General features: G+C 46.6%; 1 protein-coding gene across 1 annotated transcript in view; it reads left to right on the plus strand.

Annotated features, from left to right (window-relative positions):
• Positions 1-25,690, plus strand: part of LOC128687888 (ileal sodium/bile acid cotransporter-like) — a 58,001-nt gene that overhangs the window by 21,895 nt on the left and 10,416 nt on the right. Inside the window, exons 2-8 of the mRNA XM_070083838.1 lie at positions 12,053-12,331; positions 18,292-18,453; positions 19,384-19,620; positions 20,504-20,710; positions 22,170-22,344; positions 23,105-23,252; positions 24,279-24,393. Coding sequence (XP_069939939.1) covers positions 12,260-12,331; positions 18,292-18,453; positions 19,384-19,620; positions 20,504-20,710; positions 22,170-22,344; positions 23,105-23,252; positions 24,279-24,393 — 1,116 coding nt within the window. The 5' untranslated portion in view covers positions 12,053-12,259. The remainder of the gene's footprint in view (positions 1-12,052; positions 12,332-18,291; positions 18,454-19,383; positions 19,621-20,503; positions 20,711-22,169; positions 22,345-23,104; positions 23,253-24,278; positions 24,394-25,690) is intronic.

The following is a 25,690-nucleotide window of genomic DNA, read 5'->3' on the forward strand; positions in this document are numbered from 1 at the left end:
GTGAGGATGATGGGTGAGGGTGAGGATGATGGGTGAGGATGATGGGTGAGGGTGAGGATGATGGGTGAGGGTGAGGATGATGGGTGAGAGTGATGGGTGAGGGTGAGGATGATGGGTGAGGGTGAGGATGATGGGTGAGGGTGATGGGTGAGGGTGAGGATGATGGGTGAGGGTGAGGATGATGGGTGAGGGTGATGGGTGAGGGTGAGGATGATGGGTGAGGGTGAGCATGATGGGTGAGGATGATGGGTGAGGGTGAGGATGATGGGTGAGGGTGAGGATGATGGGTGAGGGTGAGAATGATGGGTAAGGGTGAGGATGATGGTTGAGGGTGAGGATGATGGGTGAGGATGATGGGTGAGGGTGAGGATGATGGGTGAGGGTGATGGGTGAGGGTGAGGATGATGGGTGAGGGTGATGGGTGAGGGTGAGGATGATGGGTGAGGGTGATGGGTGAGGGTGAGGATGATGGGTGAGGGTGATGGGTGAGGGTGAGGATGATGGGTGAGGATGATGGGTGAGGATGATCGGTGAGGATGATGGGTGAGGGTGAGGATGATGGGTGAGGATGATGGGTGAGGGTGAGGATAATGGGTGAGGGTGATGGGTGAGAGTGAGGATGATGGGTGAGAGTGATGGATGAGGGTGAGGATGATGGGTGAGGGTGATGGGTGAGGGTGAGGATGATGGGTGAGGGTGATGGGTGAGGGTGATGGGTGAGGGTGAGGATGATGGGTGAGGATGATGGGTGAGGGTGAGGATGATGGGTGAAGGTGAGGATGATGGGTGAGGGTGATGGGTGAGGGTGAGGATGATGGGTGAGGATGATGGGTGAGGGTGAGGATGATGGGTGAGGATGATGGGTGAGGGTGAGGATGATGGGTGAGGGTGATGGGTGAGGGTGAGGATGATGGGTGAGGATGATGGGTGAGGATGATGGGTGAGGGTGAAGATGATGGGTGAGGATGATGGGTGAGGGTGAGGATGATGGGTGAGGATGATGGGTGAGGGTGAGGATGATAAGGTAATGATAATACGTAGCCAATCGTGGCTTTCGTATTTTCGATAAATTCTTTACTTTTGGTCAAGAGATAAAGATTTCAGACTTGTCTAGTCCATGTTAAACAACACAACTTAGTCAGCAGTCATAAGTTGACGTATCTGAAGGACCTGCAAGTGAAGACTCAGACTTATTAACCTGCTCAGTGTTCACTTCTATGAAGTATTTCAAATTCAAAACTGAAAATTGCTTCAAATTCAAAACTAAGAATTGCTTCAAATTCAAAGCTAGGAAATGCTTCAAAACCAAAGCTAAGTAGTGCTTTAAAAGTTATAATTTGATTTAAAATCAAGGCTAAAAAATTGCCATCTTGCATCCGTCCAACATAAACAGGACCTCGTCTCTTATCATTTAAAGAAACTAGTTCACGGTTTACTAAGGTCTTCCACACAGTGTTCGAAAACCAAGGTCAGCACTTCTTGGAGACCCCGAGGAACTGTTTTGGTTTCAGTCTCTGGAAGCGTCAGTGAATGAGAACCAGCGCCACCTCTGCAGTCCTCGCGTTAAGTGTCAGTTACTGATATCTAATTTGCATATACTTCCCAGAGACAAGAAGAACAGTGAAGATGTCACAGTGGAACACATGTGTCGTTAATTTGGGTCACCTGGACCTGTTGGTCATTAAGGCTGCAGGTTACCTCTTCATCAGAACTCATTTAAAATTAAGTCCTTTCTGAAAATTTCTCTTATACGTTTAAAGATATATTTTTTTCATTAATGTTGATGTAAAAATTTATAATTTTGCACCAAAAGAATCTTAGAAAACTTACCTAACCTTATTATAACAAGAACAATTTATTTTAGCCTAACCCAACTAAATATATTTTAGATTTGTTTACAGTAATTTAATACTAAACAAACACAGTGAAATATATTTTTTTTCGTTAGGTTCAGAATGATTTTGGCGAAATTATTGCATACACAAATTTTCACTTGTCCTATATGGCAAGATGAGCGTTGCTATTTAAGCCAAGATCGCAAGTTCTGCCTATTCGGCACTACATATATATATGTATATATATATATATATATATACATAATATATATATATATACATATATATATATATAAATATATAAATATATAAATATATATATATATATATATATATATATATATATATATATATATATATATACGTTTGTCGTGCCGAATATGTAAAACTGGTCAATTTGCAAGAACTCATTTAAAATTAAGTCCTTTCTGAAATTTTCTCTTATACGTTTAAAGATATATTTTTTCATTAATGTTAATGCAAAAATTTTTAATTTTGCACCAAAAGAATCTAAGAAAACTTACCTAACCTTATTATAACAAGAGCAATTTATTTTAGCCTTACCCCACTAAATATATTTTAAATACGTTTACAGTAATTTAGTACTAAACATACACAATCAAATATATTTTTTTCGTTAGGTTCAGAATAATTTTGGCGAAATTATTGCATACACAAATTTTCACTTGTCCTATATGGCAAGATGAGCGTTGCTATTTAAGCCAAGATCGCAAGTTCTGCCTATTCGGCACGACATATATATATATATATATATATATATATATATATATATATATATATATATATATATATATATATATATATATATATATATATATATATATATATATATATATATATATATATATATATATATATATATATATATATATATATTACACTGCTGCTTTCACCAGAATATTTGCAGTGTGACTTTTCAAAATCCAGAGCCTATAATGAGAGATCCGTTTTGTTAGAGGTTTTTGATGTTAGAACTTTCTGATGTTTGAACTTTCTAATATTAGATATTTCTAAATGTTAGAACTTTCTAATAATATAAATTTTTAATATTAGTTCTAACATTAGAAATTTTTAATATTAGAAAGTTATGATATTAGAAAGTTCTAACATCGGGAAGTTCAAACATTAGAAAGTTCTACTCTTGAAAGGTTTAAAGAAAGTGAAACTCTTCAGTAGACGAAACAAGAGACATGTAAAGCAATACCCACACCTGACACCCACACCTGACACCCACACCTGGGACCCACACCTGACACCCACACCTGGGACCCACACCTGACACCCACACCTGACACCCACACCTGGGACCCACACCTGACACCCACACCTGGGACCCACACCTGACACCCACACCTGACACCCACACCTGGGACCCACACCTGACACCCACACCTGGGACCCACACCTGACACCCACACCTGACACCCACACCTGGGACCCACACCTGACACCCACACCTGGGACCCACACCTGACACCCACACCTAGGACCCACACCTGACACCGACACCTGACACCCACACGTGGGACCCACACCTGGGACCCACACCTGACACCCACACCTGACACCCACACCTGGGACCCACACCTGACACCCACACCTGGGACCCACACCTGACACCCACACCTGACACCCACACCTGGGACCCACACCTGACACCCACACCTGGGACCCACACCTGACACCCACACCTAGGACCCACACCTGACACCGACACCTGACACCCACACGTGGGACCCACACCTGGGACCCACACCTGACACCCACACCTGACACCCACACCTGACACCCACACCTGACACCCACACCTGGGACCCACACCTGACACCCACACCTGGGACCCACACCTGACACCCACACCTGACACCCACACCTAGGACCCACACCTGACACCGACACCTGACACCCACACGTGGGACCCACACCTGGGACCCACACCTGACACCCACACCTGACACCCACACCTGACACCCACACCTGGGACCCACACCTGGGACCCACACCTGACACCGACACCTGACACCCACACGTGGGACCCACACCTGGGACCCACACCTGACACCCACACCTGACACCCACACCTGACACCCACACCTGACACCCACACCTGGGACCCACACCTGACACCGACACCTGACACCCACACGTGGGACCCACACCTGGGACCCACACCTGACACCCACACCTGACACCCACACCTGACACCCACACCTGACACCCACACCTGGGACCCACACCTGACACCCACACCTGACACCCACACCTAGGACCCACACCTGACACCCACACCTGACACCCACACCTGGGACCAACATCTGACACCCACACCTGACACTCACACCTGACACCCACACCTGACACCCACACCTGACACCCACACCTGACACCCACACCTGACACCCACACCTGACACCCACACCTGGGATCGACACCTGACACCCACACCTGACACCCACACCTGACACCCACACCTGGGACCCACATCTGACACCCACACCTGACACTCACACCTGACACCCACACCTGACACCCACACCTGACACCCACACCTGGGATCGACACCTGACACCCACACCTGACACCCACACCTGGGACCCACATCTGACACCCACACCTGACACTCACACCTGACACCCACACCTGACACCCACACCTGACACCCACACCTGGGACCCACACCTGACACCCACACCTGACACCCACACCTGACACCCACACCTGACACCCACACCTGGGACCCACATCTGACACCCACACCTGACACCCACACCTGACACCCACACCTGACACCTACACCTGATACCCATACCTGGGACCCACATCTGACACCCACACCTGACACCCACATCTGACACCCACACCTGACACCCACACCTGACACCCACACCTGACACCCACACCTGATACCCATACCTGGGACCCACATCTGACACCCACACCTGACACCCACACCTGACACCCACACCTGACACCCACACCTGACAACCACACCTGATACCCACACCTGGGACCGACACCTTGGACCTGTGGAGAACCTGTCTGCAGGTGTGTGTGTGGTGGGTGACTGTGGAGGACCTGTCTGCAGGTGTGTGTGTTGTGGGTGACTGGAGGACCTGTCTGCAGGTGTGTGTAGTGAGTGACTGTGGAGGACCTGTCTGCAGGTGTGTGTAGTGAGTGACTGTGGAGGACCTGTCTGCACGTGTGTGTAGTGAGTGACTGTGGAGGACCTGTCTGCAGGTGTGTGTGTGTACTGAGTGACTGTGGAGGACCTGTCTACAGGTGTGTGTGTGGTGGGTGACTGTGGAGGACCTGTCTGCAGGTGTGTGTGTGGTGGGTGACTGTGGAGGACCTGTCTGCAGGTGTGTGTGTAGTGAGTGACTGTGGAGGACCTGTCTGCAGGTGTGTGTGGTGAGTGACTGTGGAGGACCTGTCTACAGGTGTGAGTGTGGTGGGTGACTCTGGTAGCAGTCATTTTGTTTCCAGTGACCGGGAATTCCCCACTCTCCTTATTCCTGCAGACTGTGACTGCATGCAGTGTGTTCAGGACGAAATAGTCATCGTTCTCCACCAACTGAAACGTTAACGAGCTATTTAAAAGAAATGCAAATACTAAGGAAGGTTTAAGTCAGTTTGGCGAAGACTCCGCGTCTTCACCTATTGGCTGTTAGGTAAACACGAGCATCAGGTGCGAGAAGAGACTAGTACCCAGGTACCTGTTTGCTGGTAGGTGAACAGGGGCAGAGTTACTGCTGTTATGAGCTGGCTAGCTCTGAGGCTCTACTACACATGTGGCGACATGAAATTAGAAGCAGTATTAAGTATTATCAAGGCCATTGTTGTGTTTGTTCGCTCAGTGATGTAACAATGTGTGTGTTCGTGTGAGGTTGCAGGGGTCGATTCATAGCTCTTGGCCCCGTATGTGTACTCACCAATCTGTACCCACCTATTTGTGGTTGCAGGGGTCGATTCACAGCCCCACCATTCCCTGGTCGCTACTAGATCCCCACTCTATCTGTCACATGAGTGTGTTTGTGTGTGTGTGTGTGTGTGTGTGTGTGTGTGTGTGTGTGTGTGTGTGTGTGTGTGTGTGTGTGTGTGTTTGTGTGTGTGTGTGTGTGTGTGTGTGTGTGTGTGTGTGTGAGTGTGTGTGTGTGTGTGTGTGTGTGTGTGTGTATGTGTGTGTGTGTGTGTGTGTGTGTGTGTGTGTGTGTGTGTGTGTGTGTGTGTGTGTGTGTGTTTGTGTGTGTGTGTGTGTGTGTGAGGCAGTTAACGCCCAGGTGTGTACACAATGAGAAGTGCATTCTGTGACGTCAGCACTTGCCTATTGTTACAAAGTGCAGTGTAGTGGGAAGTGTTACTGGCACTGCAGGTTTAAAAAACTGCTGCAGTACACTTAATAGGCTTTCTGTACATTACTTGTGCACTTCCTGCACACTGCTTGTACACTTCCTGTACACTACTTGTACACTTCCTGTACACTACTTGTACACTTCCTGTACACTACTTGTGCACTTCCTGTACACTGCTTGTGCATTTCCTGTACACTGTACACTTCCTGTACACTACTTGTGCACTTCCTGTGCACTACTTGTGCACTTCCTGTACACTACTTGTGCACTTCCTGTACACTGCTTGTACACTTCCTGTACACTGCTTGTAAACTTCCTGTACACTACTTGTGCACTTCCTGTACACTACTTGTGCACTTCCTGTACACTGCTTGTACACTTCCTGTACACTACTTGTGCACTTCCTGTACACTACTTGTGCACTTCCTGTACACTGCTTGTACACTTCCTGTACACTGCTTGTACACTTCCTGTACACTACTTGTGCACTTCCTGTACACTACTTGTGCACTTCCTGTACACTGCTTGTACACTTTCTGTACACTGCTTGTACACTTCCTGTACACTACTTGTGCACTTCCTGTACACTGCTTGTGCATTTCCTGTACACTGTTTGTACACTTCCTGTACACTGCTTGTGCACTTCCTGTACACTGCTTGTACACTTCCTGTACACTGCTTGTACACTTCCTGTACACTGCTTGTACACTTCCTGTACACTACTTGTGCACTTCCTGTATCTGACTCCATAAATCATCATACCCACGACCCAGTTTCAGAAGAACCACCCTCACGACCCGCCCTCACCACCACCCAGGGTGGGTGAGGGCGGTGGTGAGCTGTTCTGGACGGTGGCCAATATTTGTTTAAGTGAATGGTGGCCAACATCCTCCCTTCCATTGCTCCGTCCAGGCCAGGGTCAGGTACTGGCCAGGGTCAGGTACTTGCAGATGTGTGTGTGTGTGTGACCCACTACCTGTGGGCTAGTGTTTGGTGCCCGCACGTTTCTCTCCTGCCTCTCCTGACGAACAGAGTTCACCAGCAGCGCGTAAACAAGACACTGCCGTGGACGTTTCGTCCACCAGTGGCTCAGTTCACCTGAGGAGCTGCTCCAGTGTAAAATCATTAAAAATTCCACTCGCCATTGTCGTTATCTATGAAACCTAACCTGCGAGACATGGCTATAAACTACATTATACTCTTTCGTCGTGTAGTACACCTCAGCTATAATATTTTCTCGTTTACTTTAAGAAAAAGGTTTTAGTATTATCCGACGCATCGCGACAGGAAGATCAGAATCCATTGGGCAACTGAGAACCTTTTTACCTGACTTGAACCTCTTCGATGAGGCAGAACAGCGCCCTCATTACTCAGAAAGCTTTCATTTAGGCCTCAAACATTACTTAAAACTCTTGCGATGGTTTAATATAAAGAATCATGTATAATTTAATCTAAAGTAACCCAGTTAAGTTAAAGAGTGTGACTTATTTTCACTGATGTAAAGTGCCAAGTTTCCCCTGAACTTCCTGCTTGAACCTTGCAAACAAAAGGTTCACAAGAGGTGCACAAAATGTACACAAAAGGTTCACAAAGGTGTTAGGAAGCATTTTGTAATGTTAGGGTGAAAAAACAAATGGAATAAGGTTGAAATGGAGGTGGTGGAGGCAAACTCCTTACACAGTTTCAGATGGCAATAGGGCCCAGTTGACCAGAAACCAGCAATTACCGGCCAATTTCGTAAGTTACAAGGCGGGACGAGGAGCTGAGTCTCGACTCTCGCATAAACCAATGGGTAAGCATCACAATAGTGGCATGCAGTACCGACGAGGCTTGGGGACTGGGCACCGTCTAGCAAAGCTGAGGGACTGGTTACCTCAACTTCCACTCTCTCCAAAATGTCTTTACTGAACTGAAAAAGCCACTGGTTGGCAATACGTTTCCATAATGAAGGTACTCAGGTCTTGCACGTGTTTCTCTCGCAAGCTGGTGAGTGCAGGTGTTGTTCAGGTGTTCTAGTATGAAGACAAATATCCTTGTTGCCACATAATCATTTAGAAGGTTTCTTGACCACGGTCAAGCGACGAGGGTTGTTTCTTTTTAATCAAGTGTTTTGTTGGTAAAAGGTATGTGTAGTAATTGCGCTCTCCAACAGACTAGTGTTGAATCACACTGCTTGATGGGAGGGCGAAGCAGGTCCTTATGACTCCCGCCAGCGTGGTCCCCCTAGCGGGAGTTTCACTTATAAAAACTTTGAGATCACAGTGGTGGCCCATGCTAGCCTCCCTATGGTGTATAAATATACCTAGTTGGATGAATCTTATTGTAGCTAGCTGGCCCAGTGGCTTACACACTAGCCTGGAGTTTTACGACTCACTCGCCGTGAGTTCTAACCCGTACCGTAGCTTCAGAGGTCCTCTCGGTGCCACACGATAAAATGGAGGTAATCTCTCTATTGCAAGAACATGATAAACAAAAATACACGGATGTGAAGGAGGTGCAGCGTATCACAGTGTTCCTGCTGGGAACAGTATACCAGCGTCAGTGTCAAGAGCAGGAGGGCCAGTACACCAGCGTCAGTGTCAAGAGCAGGAGGGCCAGTATAACAGCGTCAGTGTCAGAAGCAGGAGGGCCAGTATACCAGCGACAGTGTCAAGAGCAGGAGGGCCAGTATACCAGCGACAGTGTCAAGAGCAGGAGGGCCAGTATAGCAGCGTCAGTGTCAGAAGCAGGAGGACCAGTATACCAGCGTCAGTGTCAAGAGCAGGAGGGCCAGTATACCAGCGTCAGTGTCAGAGGCAGGAGGGCCAGTACACCAGCGTCAGTGTCAAGAGCAGGAGGGCCAGTATACCAGCGTCAGTGTCAAGAGCAGGAGGGCCAGTATACCAGCGTCAGTGTCAAGAGCAGGAGGGCCAGTATACCAGCGACAGTGTCAAGAGCAGGAGGGCCAGTACACCAACGTCAGTGTCAAGAGCAGGAGGGCCAGTATAACAGCGTCAGTGTCAGAAGCAGGAGGGCCAGTATACCAGCGACAGTGTCAAGAGCAGGAGAGCCAGTATACCAGCGTCAGTGTCAAGAGCAGGAGGGCCAGTATATCAACGTCAGTGACAGGTACTGGCAGCGTCAAGGGTAGAGATATACTGTATCTGTGTCAGGATTAAAGAGGTACAGCAGAGCAGGGACTTTCTTTGCGAGCGAAAGGAAGTGAGCTGAGAGGTGTGCAATCTTGGAGGAGACGATTATATTCATATAGGGTGATTAATGTAAAGGACATTAACTCAAGGATTCAGGAACAAACATAGGCTTCACACACACACACACACACACACACACACACACACACACACACACACACCAGTGACCTGCCGGGGCCAGGAGCTGTGAATCGACACCTGCACCCACAAATAGGTAAGTACAAATAGTCAAACAGGTAAGTACACACACACATATCACCAACCAGGTCTGTGTACCACACACACACACACGCTGTTATCATGGCTGACACCAGTGTCAGGTCAGATACCACTGCACAACTGTAATGAAGAAAAGATACTGTCGCGACGCAAGCTTTTGTTTGTGACAACGTTTCGCTCACCGTAGAGCTTCATCCCAAATCAGTCAGCCTGATAAAGCTCTACACAGAGCAAAACGTCATCATAGACCATTAACATGGGACATTTAATATCACTTCCTCTCTTCGCGCGCTACTACCGAGTTGATACTTGAGATGCTTGTGTAACACTTGGGAATCCCCTCTCAGAAAACGCCTCGTCAACCAGTGGCTTCTTCAGTCAAATGCAGAGAAAGGTGGAAGATAAGGAGGAGTTTGAGGTAATCAGTCCCTCAGCCTGGAGTCAACGAAGACATCGACTCCAGGCTGAGGGACTGAGGGCTGACGGTGTGGTAAACATTTTATTCACACGATACTGCCAAGTCCAACCAACTAGTGAATATGATGCTAAAAACAGCCAAATTAATCCTGTAGTAGTGATGGCAGATTTACGTACAATGTGTTAGGTAAAAGAACACATTTGCCTCCTCAGGTAAAGTGAAGTTTCGTAGTGGCAGCGTATGGCTTTCCAGGAGCTTCGTCAAACCGTCACGGCTCCTGGAGAGCGAAACGCTGCCACAATAAAATGACACAATGGTTGCATATGTATTCTTCAACCTAACAAATTAATCCAGAGTCACACCTGTTTAACAATTATCTCGTTTCTTGTCTCCTCTTCCCTACCTCTCTCTCGGCCATCTGGGCTCTACAAGCTTCCATTTTAATGTTGCTAATAGACTTTGCAGATACGAGTGACACACACACATAGTATGTATGATCCGCCATTTCTTAGGAGGGGTGGGTGATACAACAACTTTTGTCACTAAGACTACTTATTCTTGTTAAATTAGACACATGTGCAACTCTTGGGTATCTTTATCTCAATAAAGATACCCAAGAGTTGCACATGTGTCTAATTTAACAACGTGTCGGTTCTTTGAACCTTTCATCTACTAGTTATTCTTCTCTATCTCCCGTCCCGGTCCACCTCACCTCTATATACTGACTCACTTACTGTGTTCTGTAATATAACTATGATTTTTAAAGAGGTGGACCGGTAAGTCAGAGGAAGTTCTCGGTTAGATGACCAAGAACTTCGGCTGTGGGTCATCGTTTGACTAAGACCCGCGTCAGGAGTTTCCTGAGGAATGTTGTACCTACATTTCTTCCATCAGTGTGTCTTGTTAATAGTTCAAGACGGACTGAAACGTCAGCAAAAGCTTTTCTGTCTCCTATGCGCGGGTTTTATGTGTGTGGGTCAGCATGTGACAGACCAGCGTCAGGAGATTGGTTCCCTGATGCACATGACGCCGCCACCGGAGTTTCTGACACTGATTTTGATAGGCGAATAACATACAATGTGCTGTTTGTGGCCACTAATTTAGAAGATGTTTCCTCCACCAGGGACTTCATCAATCCTCTCAACTAATAAAGTCTCTGGTGGGCGAAACGTTCTCTCAGTAAAATCCCATAAACTACATACTGTCACGTGAGCACTGATCCAGCACATGCGAACTGTCAATTGATATTTGAATTATACCAAAGGTTATATTGAGCGGTGTTTTAGGCTGCCATTATATACTTCGTATTGCTGAAATTTCTTTGTGTTACTTACAGTTTCTTATATGGAGAAGTGGAACAGAATTCTTCCTCCGTAAGTCATGCGTGTCGTAAAAGGCGACTGAAATGCCGGGAGCAAGGGGGTAGTAACCCCTTCTCCTGTACATATTACATTATAAAGACAAACATTTGTTTTCATGTTATTCCTTTGAACGACCTCAATAGAAGATAAGATTTTCTTCGGATTTTTAACCCGGGAGGGTTAGCCATCCAGGATAACCTAAGAAAGTCAGTGCGTCATCGAGGACTGTTTAACTTATTTCCGTTGTGGTCCTTAATCTTGTCTCCCAGGATGCGACCCACACCAGTCGACTAACACCCAGGTACCTATTTGCTGTTAGGTGAACAGGACAGCAGGTGTAAGGAAACACGTCTAAATGTTTTCATCCAGCCAGGAATCGAACCCGAGCCTTCCGTGTGTGAAGCAGGAGCTTCAGCCACCAGGCCACCGGATTTTTTTTTTTTTTGGGGGGGGGTATTCTAGGTAATTTATACTACGTATGATAATTGTACTTATGTGTACCTGTGCCTAAATAAACTTACTTAATTACTACTAAGGTAGCAACGGTGGGGTGAATAATTTAGTGTCTTTAATGTTAAATGGTAAAATGTCTGTACCAAAATTCATTGCTACTAACAAGGAACATTTACCCTGTCATGCTAAGTTTCTTTCTTTGCAGGGAACCACAAACACCTCACTCGTGAAGCCTCTGCAGTATCTTCAACTTCATCTGCGTCAGCAGTGATCTGGTTGGCCAGAGCCGTTGTATTCCCCTCGTCAGCCACGGTGTTGATCTCGCTGCCTTCCAACGCTCCTTCTGTTCCTCCTGCTGCCACAGCACCTCTCAACTCCACACCAGAAGAGAACTTACAACGAGAACACAAATATGGGTGGTTGCTGCAACAGGGTGCGCCAGACGCTGTTGCTGTTACTGCTGATGATAGTAGCAACTATGGTGGTAGGTGTTGTTTGTTGTTGTTGTTATTATGACTCACTGTTTGTTGTTGCTGTTATCATGACTCACGAAATCATAATGACACGACTGCAGTCAAACCATACCACAGGTTGGGCTTGAACCCGCGGTCAGAGAGTCGTAAAACTCCAGACCGACGCGTTAGCCACTGTGCCAGCTGACTACAATAATATTAATCCAACTAGGTATATTTATGCACCATAGAAAGCTTAGCATAGGCCCCCACTGTGACCACAAATGCAAGTTTTTACAGACGAATCTCCCGCTGGTCCTTCAGTCTTGTCCCCCAGGATGCGACCCACAACAGTCGTCTAACACCCAGATACCTACTTACTGCTAGGTGAACAGTGACAGTAGATGTAAGGAAACATGCCTAACCTTTCCACCCGTGCCGGAGATTGAACCTGAGACACTCAGCGTGTGAGGCGAGTGCGTTGCCAAGCAAGACACTGGCATACAGGTGACTTCCTTGAGGAAACTTAAGAGATACAGCGTAATGTTATTCCATTTGCTTAGAGCCCATAACTAGTACCCATGTAACTCGTAACTAGTACCTACGTAACCCATAACTAGTACCCACGTAACCCATAACTAGTACCCACGTAACTCATAACTAGTACCCATGTAACCCATAACTAGTACCCTCGTAACTCATAACTAGTACCCATGTAACCCATAACTAGTACCCACGTAACCCATCACTAGTATCCACGTAACCCATAACTAGTACCTACGTAACCCATAACTAGTACCTACGTAACCCATAACTAGTACCCACGTAACCAATAACTAGTACCTACGTAACCCATAACTAGTACCCACGTAACCCATAACTAGTACCCACGTAACCCATAACTAGTACCCACGTAACACATAACTAGTACCCACGTAACCCATAACTAGTACCCACGTAACCCATAACTAGTACCCACGTAACCCATAACTAGTACCTACGTAACACATAACTAGTACCCACGTAACCCATCGCTAGTATCCACGTAACCCATAACTAGTACCTACGTAACCCATAACTAGTACCTACGTAACCCATAACTAGTACCCACGTAACCAATAACTAGTACCTACGTAACCCATAACTAGTACCCACGTAACCCATAACTAGTACCCACGTAACCCATAACTAGTACCCACGTAACACATAACTAGTACCCACGTAACCCATAACTAGTACCCACGTAACCCATAACTAGTACCCACGTAACCCATAACTAGTACCCACGTAACCCATAACTAGTACCCACGTAACCCATAACTAGTACCCACGTAACCCATAACTAGTACCCACGTAACCCAAGACCTCGACTGTTGAAGAAATGTACTCTGAACCACCTGACTCTCAGTGTGTTGTGACACACCTGACTCAGTGTGTTGTGACACACCTGACTCAGTGTGTTGTGACACACCTGACTCAGTGTACTGTGACACACCTGACTCAGTGTACTGTGACACACCTGACTCAGTGTACTGTGACACACCTGACTCAGTGTGTTGTGACACACCTGACTCAGTGTGTTGTGACACACCTGACTCAGTGTACTGTGACACACCTGACTCAGTGTACTGTGACACACCTGACTCAGTGTACTGTGACACACCTGACTCAGTGTACTGTGACACACCTGACTCAGTGTGTTGTGACACACCTGACTCAGTGTGTTGTGACACACCTGACTCAGTGTACTGTGACACACCTGACTCAGTGTACTGTGACACACCTGACTCAGTGTACTGTGACACACCTGACTCAGTGTACTGTGACACACCTGACTCAGTGTACTGTGACACACCTGACTCAGTGTGTTGTGACACACCTGACTCAGTGTGTTGTGACACACCTGACTCAGTGTACTGTGACACACCTGACTCAGTGTACTGTGACACACCTGACTCAGTGTGTTGTGATACACCTGACTCAGTGTACTGTGACACACCTGACTCAGTGTACTGTGACACACCTGACTCAGTGTACTGTGACACACCTGACTCAGTGTACTGTGACACACCTGACTCAGTGTGTTGTGACACACCTGACTCAGTGTGTTGTGACACACCTGACTCAGTGTGTTGTGACACACCTGACTCAGTGTACTGTGACACACCTGACTCAGTGTACTGTGACACACCTGACTCAGTGTGTTGTGACACACCTGACTCAGTGTGTTGTGACACACCTGACTCAGTGTGTTGTGACACACCTGACTCAGTGTACTGTGACACACCTGACTCAGTGTACTGTGACACACCTGACTCAGTGTACTGTGACACACCTGACTCAGTGTACTGTGACACACCTGACTCAGTGTACTGTGACACACCTGACTCAGTGTACTGTGACACACCTGACTCAGTGTGTTGTGACACACCTGACTCAGTGTGTTGTGACACACCTGACTCAGTGTGTTGTGACACACCTGACTCAGTGTACTGTGACACACCTGACTCAGTGTGTTGTGACACACCTGACTCAGTGTGTTGTGACACACCTGACTCAGTGTACTGTGACACACCTGACTCAGTGTACTGTGACACACCTGACTCAGTGTGTTGTGACACACCTGACTCAGTGTGTTGTGACACACCTGACTCAGTGTGTTGTGACACACCTGACTCAGTGTACTGTGACACACCTGACTCAGTGTACTGTGACACACCTGACTCAGTGTACTGTGACACACCTGACTCAGTGTACTGTGACACACCTGACTCAGTGTACTGTGACACACCTGACTCAGTGTACTGTGACACACCTGACTCAGTGTGTTGTGACACACCTGACTCAGTGTGTTGTGACACACCTGACTCAGTGTGTTGTGACACACCTGACTCAGTGTACTGTGACACACCTGACTCAGTGTGTTGTGACACACCTGACTCAGTGTGTTGTGACACACCTGACTCAGTGTACTGTGACACACCTGACTCAGTGTGTTATGAAACACCTGACTCAGTGTGTTGTGACACACCTGACTCAGTGTATTGTGATACACCTGACTCAGTGTGTTATGACACACCTGACTCAGTGTGTTGTGACACACCTGACTCAGTGTATTGTGATACACCTGACTCAGTGTGTTATGACACACCTGACTCAGTGTGTTGTGACACACCTGACTCAGTGTGTTGTGATACACCTGACTCAGTGTGTTGTGATACACCTGACTCAGTGTGTTGTGACACACCTGACTCAATGTGTTATGAAACACCTGACTCAGTGTGTTGTGACACACCTGACTCAATGTGTTATGAAACACCTGACTCAGTGTGTTGTGACACACCTGACTCAATGTGTTATGAAACACCTGACTCAGTGTGTTGTGACACACCTGACTCAGTGTGTTATGACACACCTGACTCAATGTGTTATGACACACCTGACTCAGTGTGTTATGACACACCTGACTCAGTGTGTTATGACACACCTGACTCAGTGTGTTATGACACACCTGACTCAGTGTGTTGTGATACACCTGACTCAGTGTGTTGTGACACACCTGACTCAGAGTGTTATAACACACCTGACTCAGTGTGTTGTGACACACCTGACTCAGTGTGTTGTGACACACCTGACTCAGTGTGTTATGACACACCTGACTCAGTGTGTTATGACACACCTGACTCAGTGTGTTGTGACACACCTGACTCAGTGTGTTATGACACACCTGACTCAGTGTGTTATGACACACCTGACTCAGTGTGTTGTGACACACCTGACTCAGTGTGTTATGACACACCTGACTCAGTGTGTTGTGACACACCTGACTCAGTGTGTTGTGACACACCTGACTCAGTGTGTTGTGACACACCTGACTCAATGTGTTATGAAACACCTGACTCAGTGTGTTGTGACACACCTGACTCAATGTATTATGAAACACGTGAGTCAGTGTGTTATGAAACACCTGACTCAGTGTGTTGTGACACACCTGACTCAATGTATTATGAAACACCTGAGTCAGTGTGTTATGAAACACCTGACTCAGTGTGTTGTGACACACCTGACTCAATGTATTATGAAACACCTGAGTCAGTGTGTTATGAAACACCTGACTCAGTGTGTTGTGACACACCTGACTCAATGTATTATGAAACACCTGACTCAATGTGTTATGAAACACCTGACTCAGTGTGTTATGACACACCTGACTCAGTGTGTTATGACACACCTGACTCAGTGTGTTGTGACACACCTGACTCAGTGTGTTATGACACACCTGACTCAGTGTGTTATGACACACCTGACTCAGTGTGTTGTGACACACCTGACTCAGTGTGTTGTGACACACCTGACTCAGTGTGTTGTGACACACCTGACTCAATGTGTTATGAAACACCTGACTCATTGTGTTGTGACACACCTGACTCAATGTATTATGAAACACCTGAGTCAGTGTGTTATGAAACACCTGACTCAGTGTGTTGTGACACACCTGACTCAATGTATTATGAAACACCTGACTCAATGTGTTATGAAACACCTGACTCAGTGTGTTGTGACACACCTGACTCAATGTATTATGAAACACCTGAGTCAGTGTGTTGTGACACACCTGACTCAATGTATTATGAAACACCTGAGTCAGTGTGTTGTGACACACCTGACTCAGTGTGTTGTGATGCACCTGATTCTCAGTGGGTTGTGACACAACTGACTCGGTGTGTTGTGATACAGCTGGCTTTCAGTGGGTTGTGACACACCTGAGTCAGTGTGTCGTGACACACCTGGCTCTCAGTGGGTTGTGACACACCTGAGTCAGTGTGTCGTGACACACCTGACTCTCAGTGGGTTGTGACACACCTGAGTCAGTGTGTCGTGACACATCTGACTCAGTGTGTTGTGACACCTGACTCTCAGTGGGTTGTGAAACACCTGACTCAGTGTGTCGTGATACTTTACATTATTTGGTAAGCAGCAGTAGTGGTAGTAGTAGTTTTAATAGTAATAGTCGTAATAGTAGTAGTAGTCGTAGTAGTAGTCGTAGTAGTAGTATAAGCGTAATATTGACTTTTGTGCCCTATAAAGCAGGTGTTTACGTTCTTAAGCTCAGTGTTTGATATTAGGAATCCGTGTATTTACTGTACGTTCCCTCCCCCGTCCCTCCCCGAGTCTGTTATCCTGATTCCGTGTGTATGTGATGATCTGTGTGTAGACTTGTATAGTATACGGTATCGTATTAAAAGTTGGAATAAATACATCATGACTGGTAACGCTGCCACCAAGGATGGTAAGATAAGATTTCGTTCAGATTTTTAACCCCGGAGGGTTAGCCACCCAGGATAACCCAAGAAAGACAGTGCGTCATCGAGGATTAACTTATTTATTTCCATTGGGGTCCTCTATCTTGTCCCCCAGGATGCGACCCACACCAGTCGACTAACATTCAGGTACCTATTTGCTGCTAGGTGAACAGAGGTGTAAGGAAACGTGTCGAAATGTTTCCACCCACCGGGAATTGAATCCGGGCCCTCCGTGTGTGAAGCGGGAGCTTTAGCCACCAGGCCACCGGTAACATTGCCACCACGACTGGCAACATTGCCAGCAAAGCTCAAGGGCCACAAAGTACCTAATAACGACAAGAGAGAGGATAGTGTACTTGTACTGTTCAATTGTTCAATTATACATACGTGCACCTTTTTGTATAATTAATGGTAAGTGTCTATACCTAAACCTATCAAATAACATGGACCCACAATGGAAAAAAAATCAGTGTTTGATTTGATTGTATATTTGTTTATGTGTCTATAATAACTGTGTGCCCTTAATGTCACTGATAAAATATATTGTATGTTGTTTATGCACATTTAAAGACTTTACTCGATTTTATTTCATAATAAATAGCGAAAACCTTTAATATAACGATGTATTACGGCTTCTGACAAGGTCTGAAGGTACAGCATATTGTTACTATGTCCCACGTCTCCCTCAGGCACCACAGGCAGTAGGAGAGGAGCAGCAGCAGCAGGCAGCAGAAGTGTTGTTCGATCCGACGGAGCTGCTGGAGGTGGTGGATGGTTCAGAACACGTTATCACGTGGTTCACACACGTCGCTGGCACCCCCACCCACGTCACCCCACTCATGAATAACTCGGTGAGTACCTTACGGCTCACGTCTGAATTACCCGGGTTCGATCTCCGGTACTAGTTGAAGGGCTGGGCATGTTTCCCCACTCCAGATGCCCTTGATCACCTAGCAGTAAGTGGGTACCTGGAAATTAGCCAACTACTGTGGCATCCTGAGGGAGTAGTATCAAAGAACACCAGAGTTACTAACTTAAAGGACCCCAATGGAAATAAGTCACTCTGTCTGACTTTTTGGGGTTATCCTAGGTTCTCTACACATATGCTGCTATGTACGATAATTCTATGTAACTGTATTTGTGTATACCTGAATAAACTTACTTACTTACTTATAACTTTTCGTGATAATTTTGCAAAGATCATTTTGCTGCGCCGTTTCACTTATTATACTTAGGGAAAGTCCTGGATTCATAGTTGTACAGCCTTTCAAGGAAATAGAGACAGATTCGATCTAAGAAAAGGGAGGACAGGTCCCATTCCTTGAATGAAAAGGCCCTCGCCACTATCAAGGGACTCTGGGGCCCTCCCTTGAGGAGACGCTCCATTTAAAGTAGGACTAGAGATATGTGAATAAATGGTTCAGAAAACCGACAAGTTGATAAATAAGACACTGGCTCAACCTGAGGCTATCTTTATTCTGGAAACACTTCGCCAGTCACTGGCTGGCAAAACATTACCAGAATGAAGATATCCAGATGTTACACAAGTGTCTTATTTATCAACTAGAGGCACAAGTAATAATGTTGGTGATAACACGCAGGTGTGTGACTCCGTGTGTGTACTGAGAGTTTAATACTTATTGTAGGTATTATGGTATTGGCCGGTGGTGGACAGGTGACATGCAGCCATAGTGACCCTCATGTAGGCGATAGGCTTTAAACCACATTAACTAAGCAGTTGCTGGATGTAATACAATAATTTCTACTTCATTGTGGATCAGGTAGTGTCGAGAGTGACGGGTGCGAGCGGTGTGCTGGAGGGCGCTCCTGAGGACGTCACCTTCCACGTGCTGGAGGGCGTTCCTGGGAACGTCACCTACCACGTGCTGGAGGGCGCTCCTGAGGACCGTAACATCACTAGCTACACCAATATCACCTATCACGGATACGTCAACATCACGGCTCTCTTCCTGGGTTTCAACAATCTTCATGTAGTCCTTCATGACGCCGACAACAAAGTAAGTTATGTCACCAAGTGAATTAATACCTCGATTGAATGAATGGCGGTGAATGTTTTCTCTTCGATGCTTCACCCTACCTTGGCTGGAGACGGCCGTTGAAATAAAGATATGTATCTCAGACCAGAGGTAGACTCGAACCTGACACTTGTTATAAAAGCTTAGCCAATAAAATGTATTCGTAATTAACAGTGGTAACTGCTTTTTGAAAAGTCGAAACACCTCGTTAATGTGCTTTCAGGGTGCACTTCTCTTTATGATTAATAGGATAAAATAAAAAGTTGCATAGTACTATGACGTTGACTGTAGACTATGGCCAGCGGGTCCAGGAAGATACAAACACTTGCCTTCTGGACATGATCAGTATCTCTCTAATTATTATTATTATTATTATTATTATTATTATTATTATTATTATTATTATTATTATTGTTGTTGTTGTTGTTGTTGTTGTTATTGTTGTTGTTTTGTTCATGGGAAGAGATCAACCAGTAGGGGATCATACAGCACCTTGGGAACGGGGGGTAATCAAGTTTGACTTGAGGAAGGGGAGAGTAGCTCCATTTCCTTGATCAAGAACCCTTCAATAGCTTTAAAGTTGTGTGACCCCCTTGTTGCTGTGTCTCATCTCTGAAACATTACGTCCCTGTCCACCTTGTCAATTCCTCTCAGTATTTTACACGTTGTTGTAATGTCTTCCCTAACTTTACTGTCCTCCAGTGTCGTCAGGTTGATTTCCCTTAATCTCTCCTCATATGACATACCCCTTAGCTTCGAGACTAGTCTTGTTGCAAGCCTTTGCACTTAATGTATGTGTGTGGGGGGAGGTGGTGGTGGTAGAAGACGTCATGCAGATGATGCTCATGTCATTACTCTGACGCAGGTGGTGGCTGAGGGAGTAATGAAGATGTCAGTGGTGCTCTCCTACAAAAGTACTACTGATACCTTCACCTTCATCATCGCCGTCTTAGTGGCCGTCCTGTACTTCTTCATGGGCACCACCCTCAACCTGCAGGTGGTCAAGGGCATCATCTCTAAGCCCGTGGGACCCATCGTCGGCATCTTCTGTCAGTATATTCTCATGCCCATGGTAAGTGATCTCCATGCTTGGTGATGATGTTTGCATGACGCTTTGGTTAGTGATGCTCATAGTTAATACTGCCTGTGGTTAATGATGTACTCACGTATTTGTGGTTGCAGGGGTCAAGTTATAGCTCCTGGTCCACTGTAAAAGATTCCCGTTGTATTTATATACGGAGTTAAGTCTGTCATAATTTATTTTTATAAGATCGGGATAAACAAAAATTAGAACTGCAGAGAAAAAAGGGGGGGGGAGGGTAGGTGTGTGGGTTAAATAAGTAATACGTAGATTAAATTAAGAAGCTGTTTGTTCTATTTGTGGTTTAACAAAAAACAAATAGCTCGTAAGTAAGTTTATTTAGGTACAGGTACACCTAATTGCAGTTATCGTACATAATTTAAAATATGTGTAAATTACCTAGGATAACCCAAATGAAGGTCAGACAAAGTGAGTTATTTCTATTGAACACGGATACCACCTGGTGGTTCACACTTACACTCACTCACAGATATATTAATCTCAATCTTAAAATAATGAATCCTAACTAGTCATAAGTTGGCCTGTGATACTCCAATACTGAAACTATGTACTGTGCCAAAACAAAAACATTCACATTGCTAAACTCACAAACTAGTATTTAGTCACTTAGCCATAATACCAACTTACCTCATAATTTGTAATATTTTAAAATTAAGAATTAAACTAAGTATGCCCGAAATGTCAAGCCATGTTAGGTGTTCTAGTGGTACACTCTGTAATTATTATTTTACTACATGTAAACCACACAATAACCAAATTCTGTAAACTCAGCATTGTAATCCTTATAGAGAATAAACTTTGAATTTGAATTTGAATTTGAATGTGAGAGCCGACAGGTGTCACATATGAAGTGAGACTCGAGTTAGCGTGTGTAGGAGAGGATAATATTTTCGATTAAGACAATCCAAAAAAATAATGAAGAAATTTTATTGATACCATCTACAATTAACTACAAACAGTTACGCCACAACTAATAAAGGACCCCAATGGAAATAAGTCACTTTGTCTGACTTTTTTGGGTTATCCTAGGTACTTCACACATATGCTGCTATGTATGATAATCTATGTAACCGTATTTGTGTATACCTGAATAAACTTACTTACTTACTTAATAAAATGGATAAGTTAGCGGTGTTTTCCGAAGGCTGGAAAGTTAGAAAACCTGGTGGTTAGGCAAGCTTGAGCAATATAGAAAATGTTCAGTTGGTATTGTACGTAGAGAGGCGGTAACTCTTTCAAAACTGGGACTCAGACTCATTGCTTTAAAGGAATTTGTATCTCACTTCTGAGAGAGTTTAAGCACTCCGTAACAGCGAGGATGGGGAGGGGGTGTTGAGTAAAGAAGAGTTACCTAGAAAATTTTGTCCCACCTGCAACACAACCCGCGAAGTCTTCCTATCATCCTTCCCTCCTCCTCCTCCCTGGACAGATCGCCTTCGGCCTGGGACTGCTGATGTTCCCTGACGACAACATGATGCGTCTGGGACTCTTCCTGAATGGCAGTTCGCCCGGTGGCGGCAACTCCAATATGTGGACTCACTTGCTGGGCGGCTCCCTCGACCTCTCCATCATGATGACCACAGTCTCCACCATCTGTGCCTTCGGTAGGAACTTCTTCGATGTCTTCACCCTCTTCTTCCCAGTCTGTTCCTGCGGCAATAAAACTTTTGTTTCTCTTATAACGTCTCTAACTTAGTTTTCGGGTTACTTTTTTTTTTACTGCCTTCCTTTTCCCGACCATCCACACCTTCAGTGTAAGTTCCTCCTTCTTCCTCTGCCTCCCGTTTCTTTATTTACATTCTTATTCTATTTTATTGATAAAGCCACTGGATTACAAAACGTTTACAAATAAAGATATGCCCAGATGTGGCTCGTGGCCTGGTAGGCAAAGCTCTCGCTTCACACCCTGAGTGTCCGGGTTCGATACCTGGCAGGGGTGTAAATATTAGGCATGTTTCCTTACACCCCTGCCTGGTAGGCAAAGCTCTCGCTTCACACCCTGAGTGTCCGGGTTCGATACCTGGCAGGGGTGTAAACATTAGGCATGTTTCCTTACACCTGTTGTCCATCTTCATCCATCAGTAAAACGAGTACTTGAGAGTTAGTCGACTGGTGTGGGTCGCATCCTGTGACAAAATTGACCTAATTCGCCCAGAATGCTCTGCATAACAAGCGGCTTTCTATATAGTAGAATGTCATTGTACATGTACTTGTAGAAATAAAGATATTATTATCATATATTATGTGTCTAATTCTTCATCTTGTCGGCATTGTATTACCATTCACGTACAAATATTTTATTCTATACCACCTCTTCTGTACGACCCCACAGCCAATCCACTTTACTGCGCACCCTCCCCACAGCCGCTGTGCCGTTGTGGGTGCTGTTGATGGGTCCCCTAATCCTGCAGGATGCCTCCTTCGTCATCCCGTACGACAACATCGCCCTCACTGTGGTCACACTCATCATACCCTGCGGTCTGGGCATCATCCTGCAAGTATTCTACCCAAAGTGAGTGCACTCTGAGTGGTGAGTTGTCTGGACCCGGCTACAGCGCTGATAGGCTTTAAAACCCATTAACCAAATACCAGTGACTTTGTATATATTCAGATGAGTGTGTATCTCTCTTGACGTGTGTGCGATGACAACAGTGCTTGTACACGTGTTGCAGGAGTGTGAAATATTAACTTGTGTTGCAGGAGTGTGAAACATTAACTTGTGTTGCAGGAGTGTGAAATATTAACTTGTGTTGCAGGAGTGTGAAATATTAAGTTGTGTTGCAGGAGTGTGAAATATTAACTTGTGTTGCAGGAGTGTGAAATATTAACTTGTGTTGCAGGAGTGTGAAATATTAACTTGTGTTGCTGGAGTGTGAAATATTAACTTGTGTTGCAGGAGTGTGAAATATTAACTTGTGTTGCTGGAGTGTGAAATATTAACTTGTGTTGCAGGAGTGTGAAATATTAACTTGTGTTGCTGGAATGTGAAATATTAACTTGTGTTGCAGGAGTGTGAAATATTAACTTGTGTTGCTGGAATGTGAAATATTAACTTGTGTTGCAGGAGTGTGAAATATTAACTTGTGTTGCAGGAGTGTGAAATATTAACTTGTGTTGCTGGAATGTGAAATATTAACTTGTGTTGCAGGAGTGTGAAATATTAACTTGTGTTTCAGGTGTGAAATATTAACTTGTGTTGCAGGAGTGTGAAATATTAACTTGTGTTGCAGGAGTGTGAAATATTAACTTGTGTTGCAGGAGTGTGAAATATTAACTTGTGTTGCAGGAGTGTGAAATATTAACTTGTGTTGCAGGAGTGTGAAATATTAACTTGTGTTGCAGGAGTGTGAAATATTAACTTGTGTTGCAGGAGTGTGAAATATTAACTTGTGTTGCAGGAGTGTGAAATATTAACTTGTGTTGCAGGAGTGTGAAATATTAACTTGTGTTGCAGGAGTGTGAAATATTAACTTGTGTTGCAGGAGTGTGAAATATTAACTTGTGTTGCAGGAGTGAGAAATATTAACTTGTGTTGCAGGAGTGTGAAATATTGTTCCAAGATTCTCACACCCATGTCAGCCTTCAACATCGTCTTCATACTCACCTTCGGTGTGTACGCGTACCACTACATCTTCAGCATCTTCACCTGGAAGGTAAGTCACATGAAGGGTGTATTCTCTCTTAGTATTCCAGGACGGAGGATAGAGCCTCCAGCATTCCTTGTACTGCATGAGCTATATGTGTATACTTCATTAAATAAAAATTAATTTACATTTTTTATTGGTCAGGAAATATTAAATAACGATCATTGTCCTCGTTTGTGGTGTGTTAGTTACACCGCTGCCTCACCCCCCCCACCGCTGCCTCCCCCCACCGCTGCCTCACCTCCCCACCGCTGCCTCACCCCCCCCCCCACCGCTGCCTCACCCCCCCACCGCTGCCTCACCCCCCCACCGCTGCCTCACCCCCCCACCGCTGCCTCCCCCCACCGCTGCCTCACCCCCCCACCGCTGCCTCACCCCCCCACCGCTGCCTCACCTCCCCCACCGCTGCCTCACCCCCCCCACCGCTGCCTCACCTCCCCCACCGCTGCCTCCCCCCCCACCGCTGCCTCACCTCCCCCACCGCTGCCTCACCCCCCCACCGCTGCCTCACCCCCCCACCGCTGCCTCACCCCACCGCTGCCTCACCCCCCCACCGCTGCCTCACCCCCCCACCGCTGCCTCACCCCCCACCGCTGCCTCACCCCACCGCTGCCTCACCCCCCCACCGCTGCCTCCCCCCCCCACCGCTGCCTCACCTCCCCCACCGCTGCCTCACCCCCCCCACCGCTGCCTCACCTCCCCCACCGCTGCCTCACCTCCCCCACCGCTGCCTCCCCCCCACCGCTGCCTCACCCCCCACCGCTGCCTCACCCCCCACCGCTGCCTCACCCCCCACCGCTGCCTCACCCCCCACCGCTGCCTCACCTCCCCCACCGCTGCCTCCCCCTCCACCGCTGCCTCACCTCCCCCACCGCTGCCTCACCCCCCCACCGCTGCCTCACCTCCCCCACCGCTGCCTCACCTCCCCCACCGCTGCCTCCCCCCCACCGCTGCCTCACCCCCCACCGCTGCCTCACCCCCCACCGCTGCCTCACTCCCCACCGCTGCCTCACCTCCCCCACCGCTGCCTCCCCCCCCACCGCTGCCTCACCTCCCCCACCGCTGCCTCACCCCCCACCGCTGCCTCACCTCCCCCACCGCTGCCTCCCCCCCCACCGCTGCCTCACCTCCCCCACCGCTGCCTCACCCCCCCCACCGCTGCCTCACCTCCCCCACCGCTGCCTCACCCCCCCACCGCTGCCTCACCTCCCCCACCGCTGCCTCCCCCCCCCCACCGCTGCCTCACCTCCCCCACCGCTGCCTCACCTCCCCCACCGCTGCCTCCCCCCCCACCGCTGCCTCACCT

Source organism: Cherax quadricarinatus, chromosome 10, assembly GCF_038502225.1.
Source record: "Cherax quadricarinatus isolate ZL_2023a chromosome 10, ASM3850222v1, whole genome shotgun sequence".
Lineage (NCBI taxonomy): Eukaryota > Metazoa > Arthropoda > Malacostraca > Decapoda > Parastacidae > Cherax > Cherax quadricarinatus.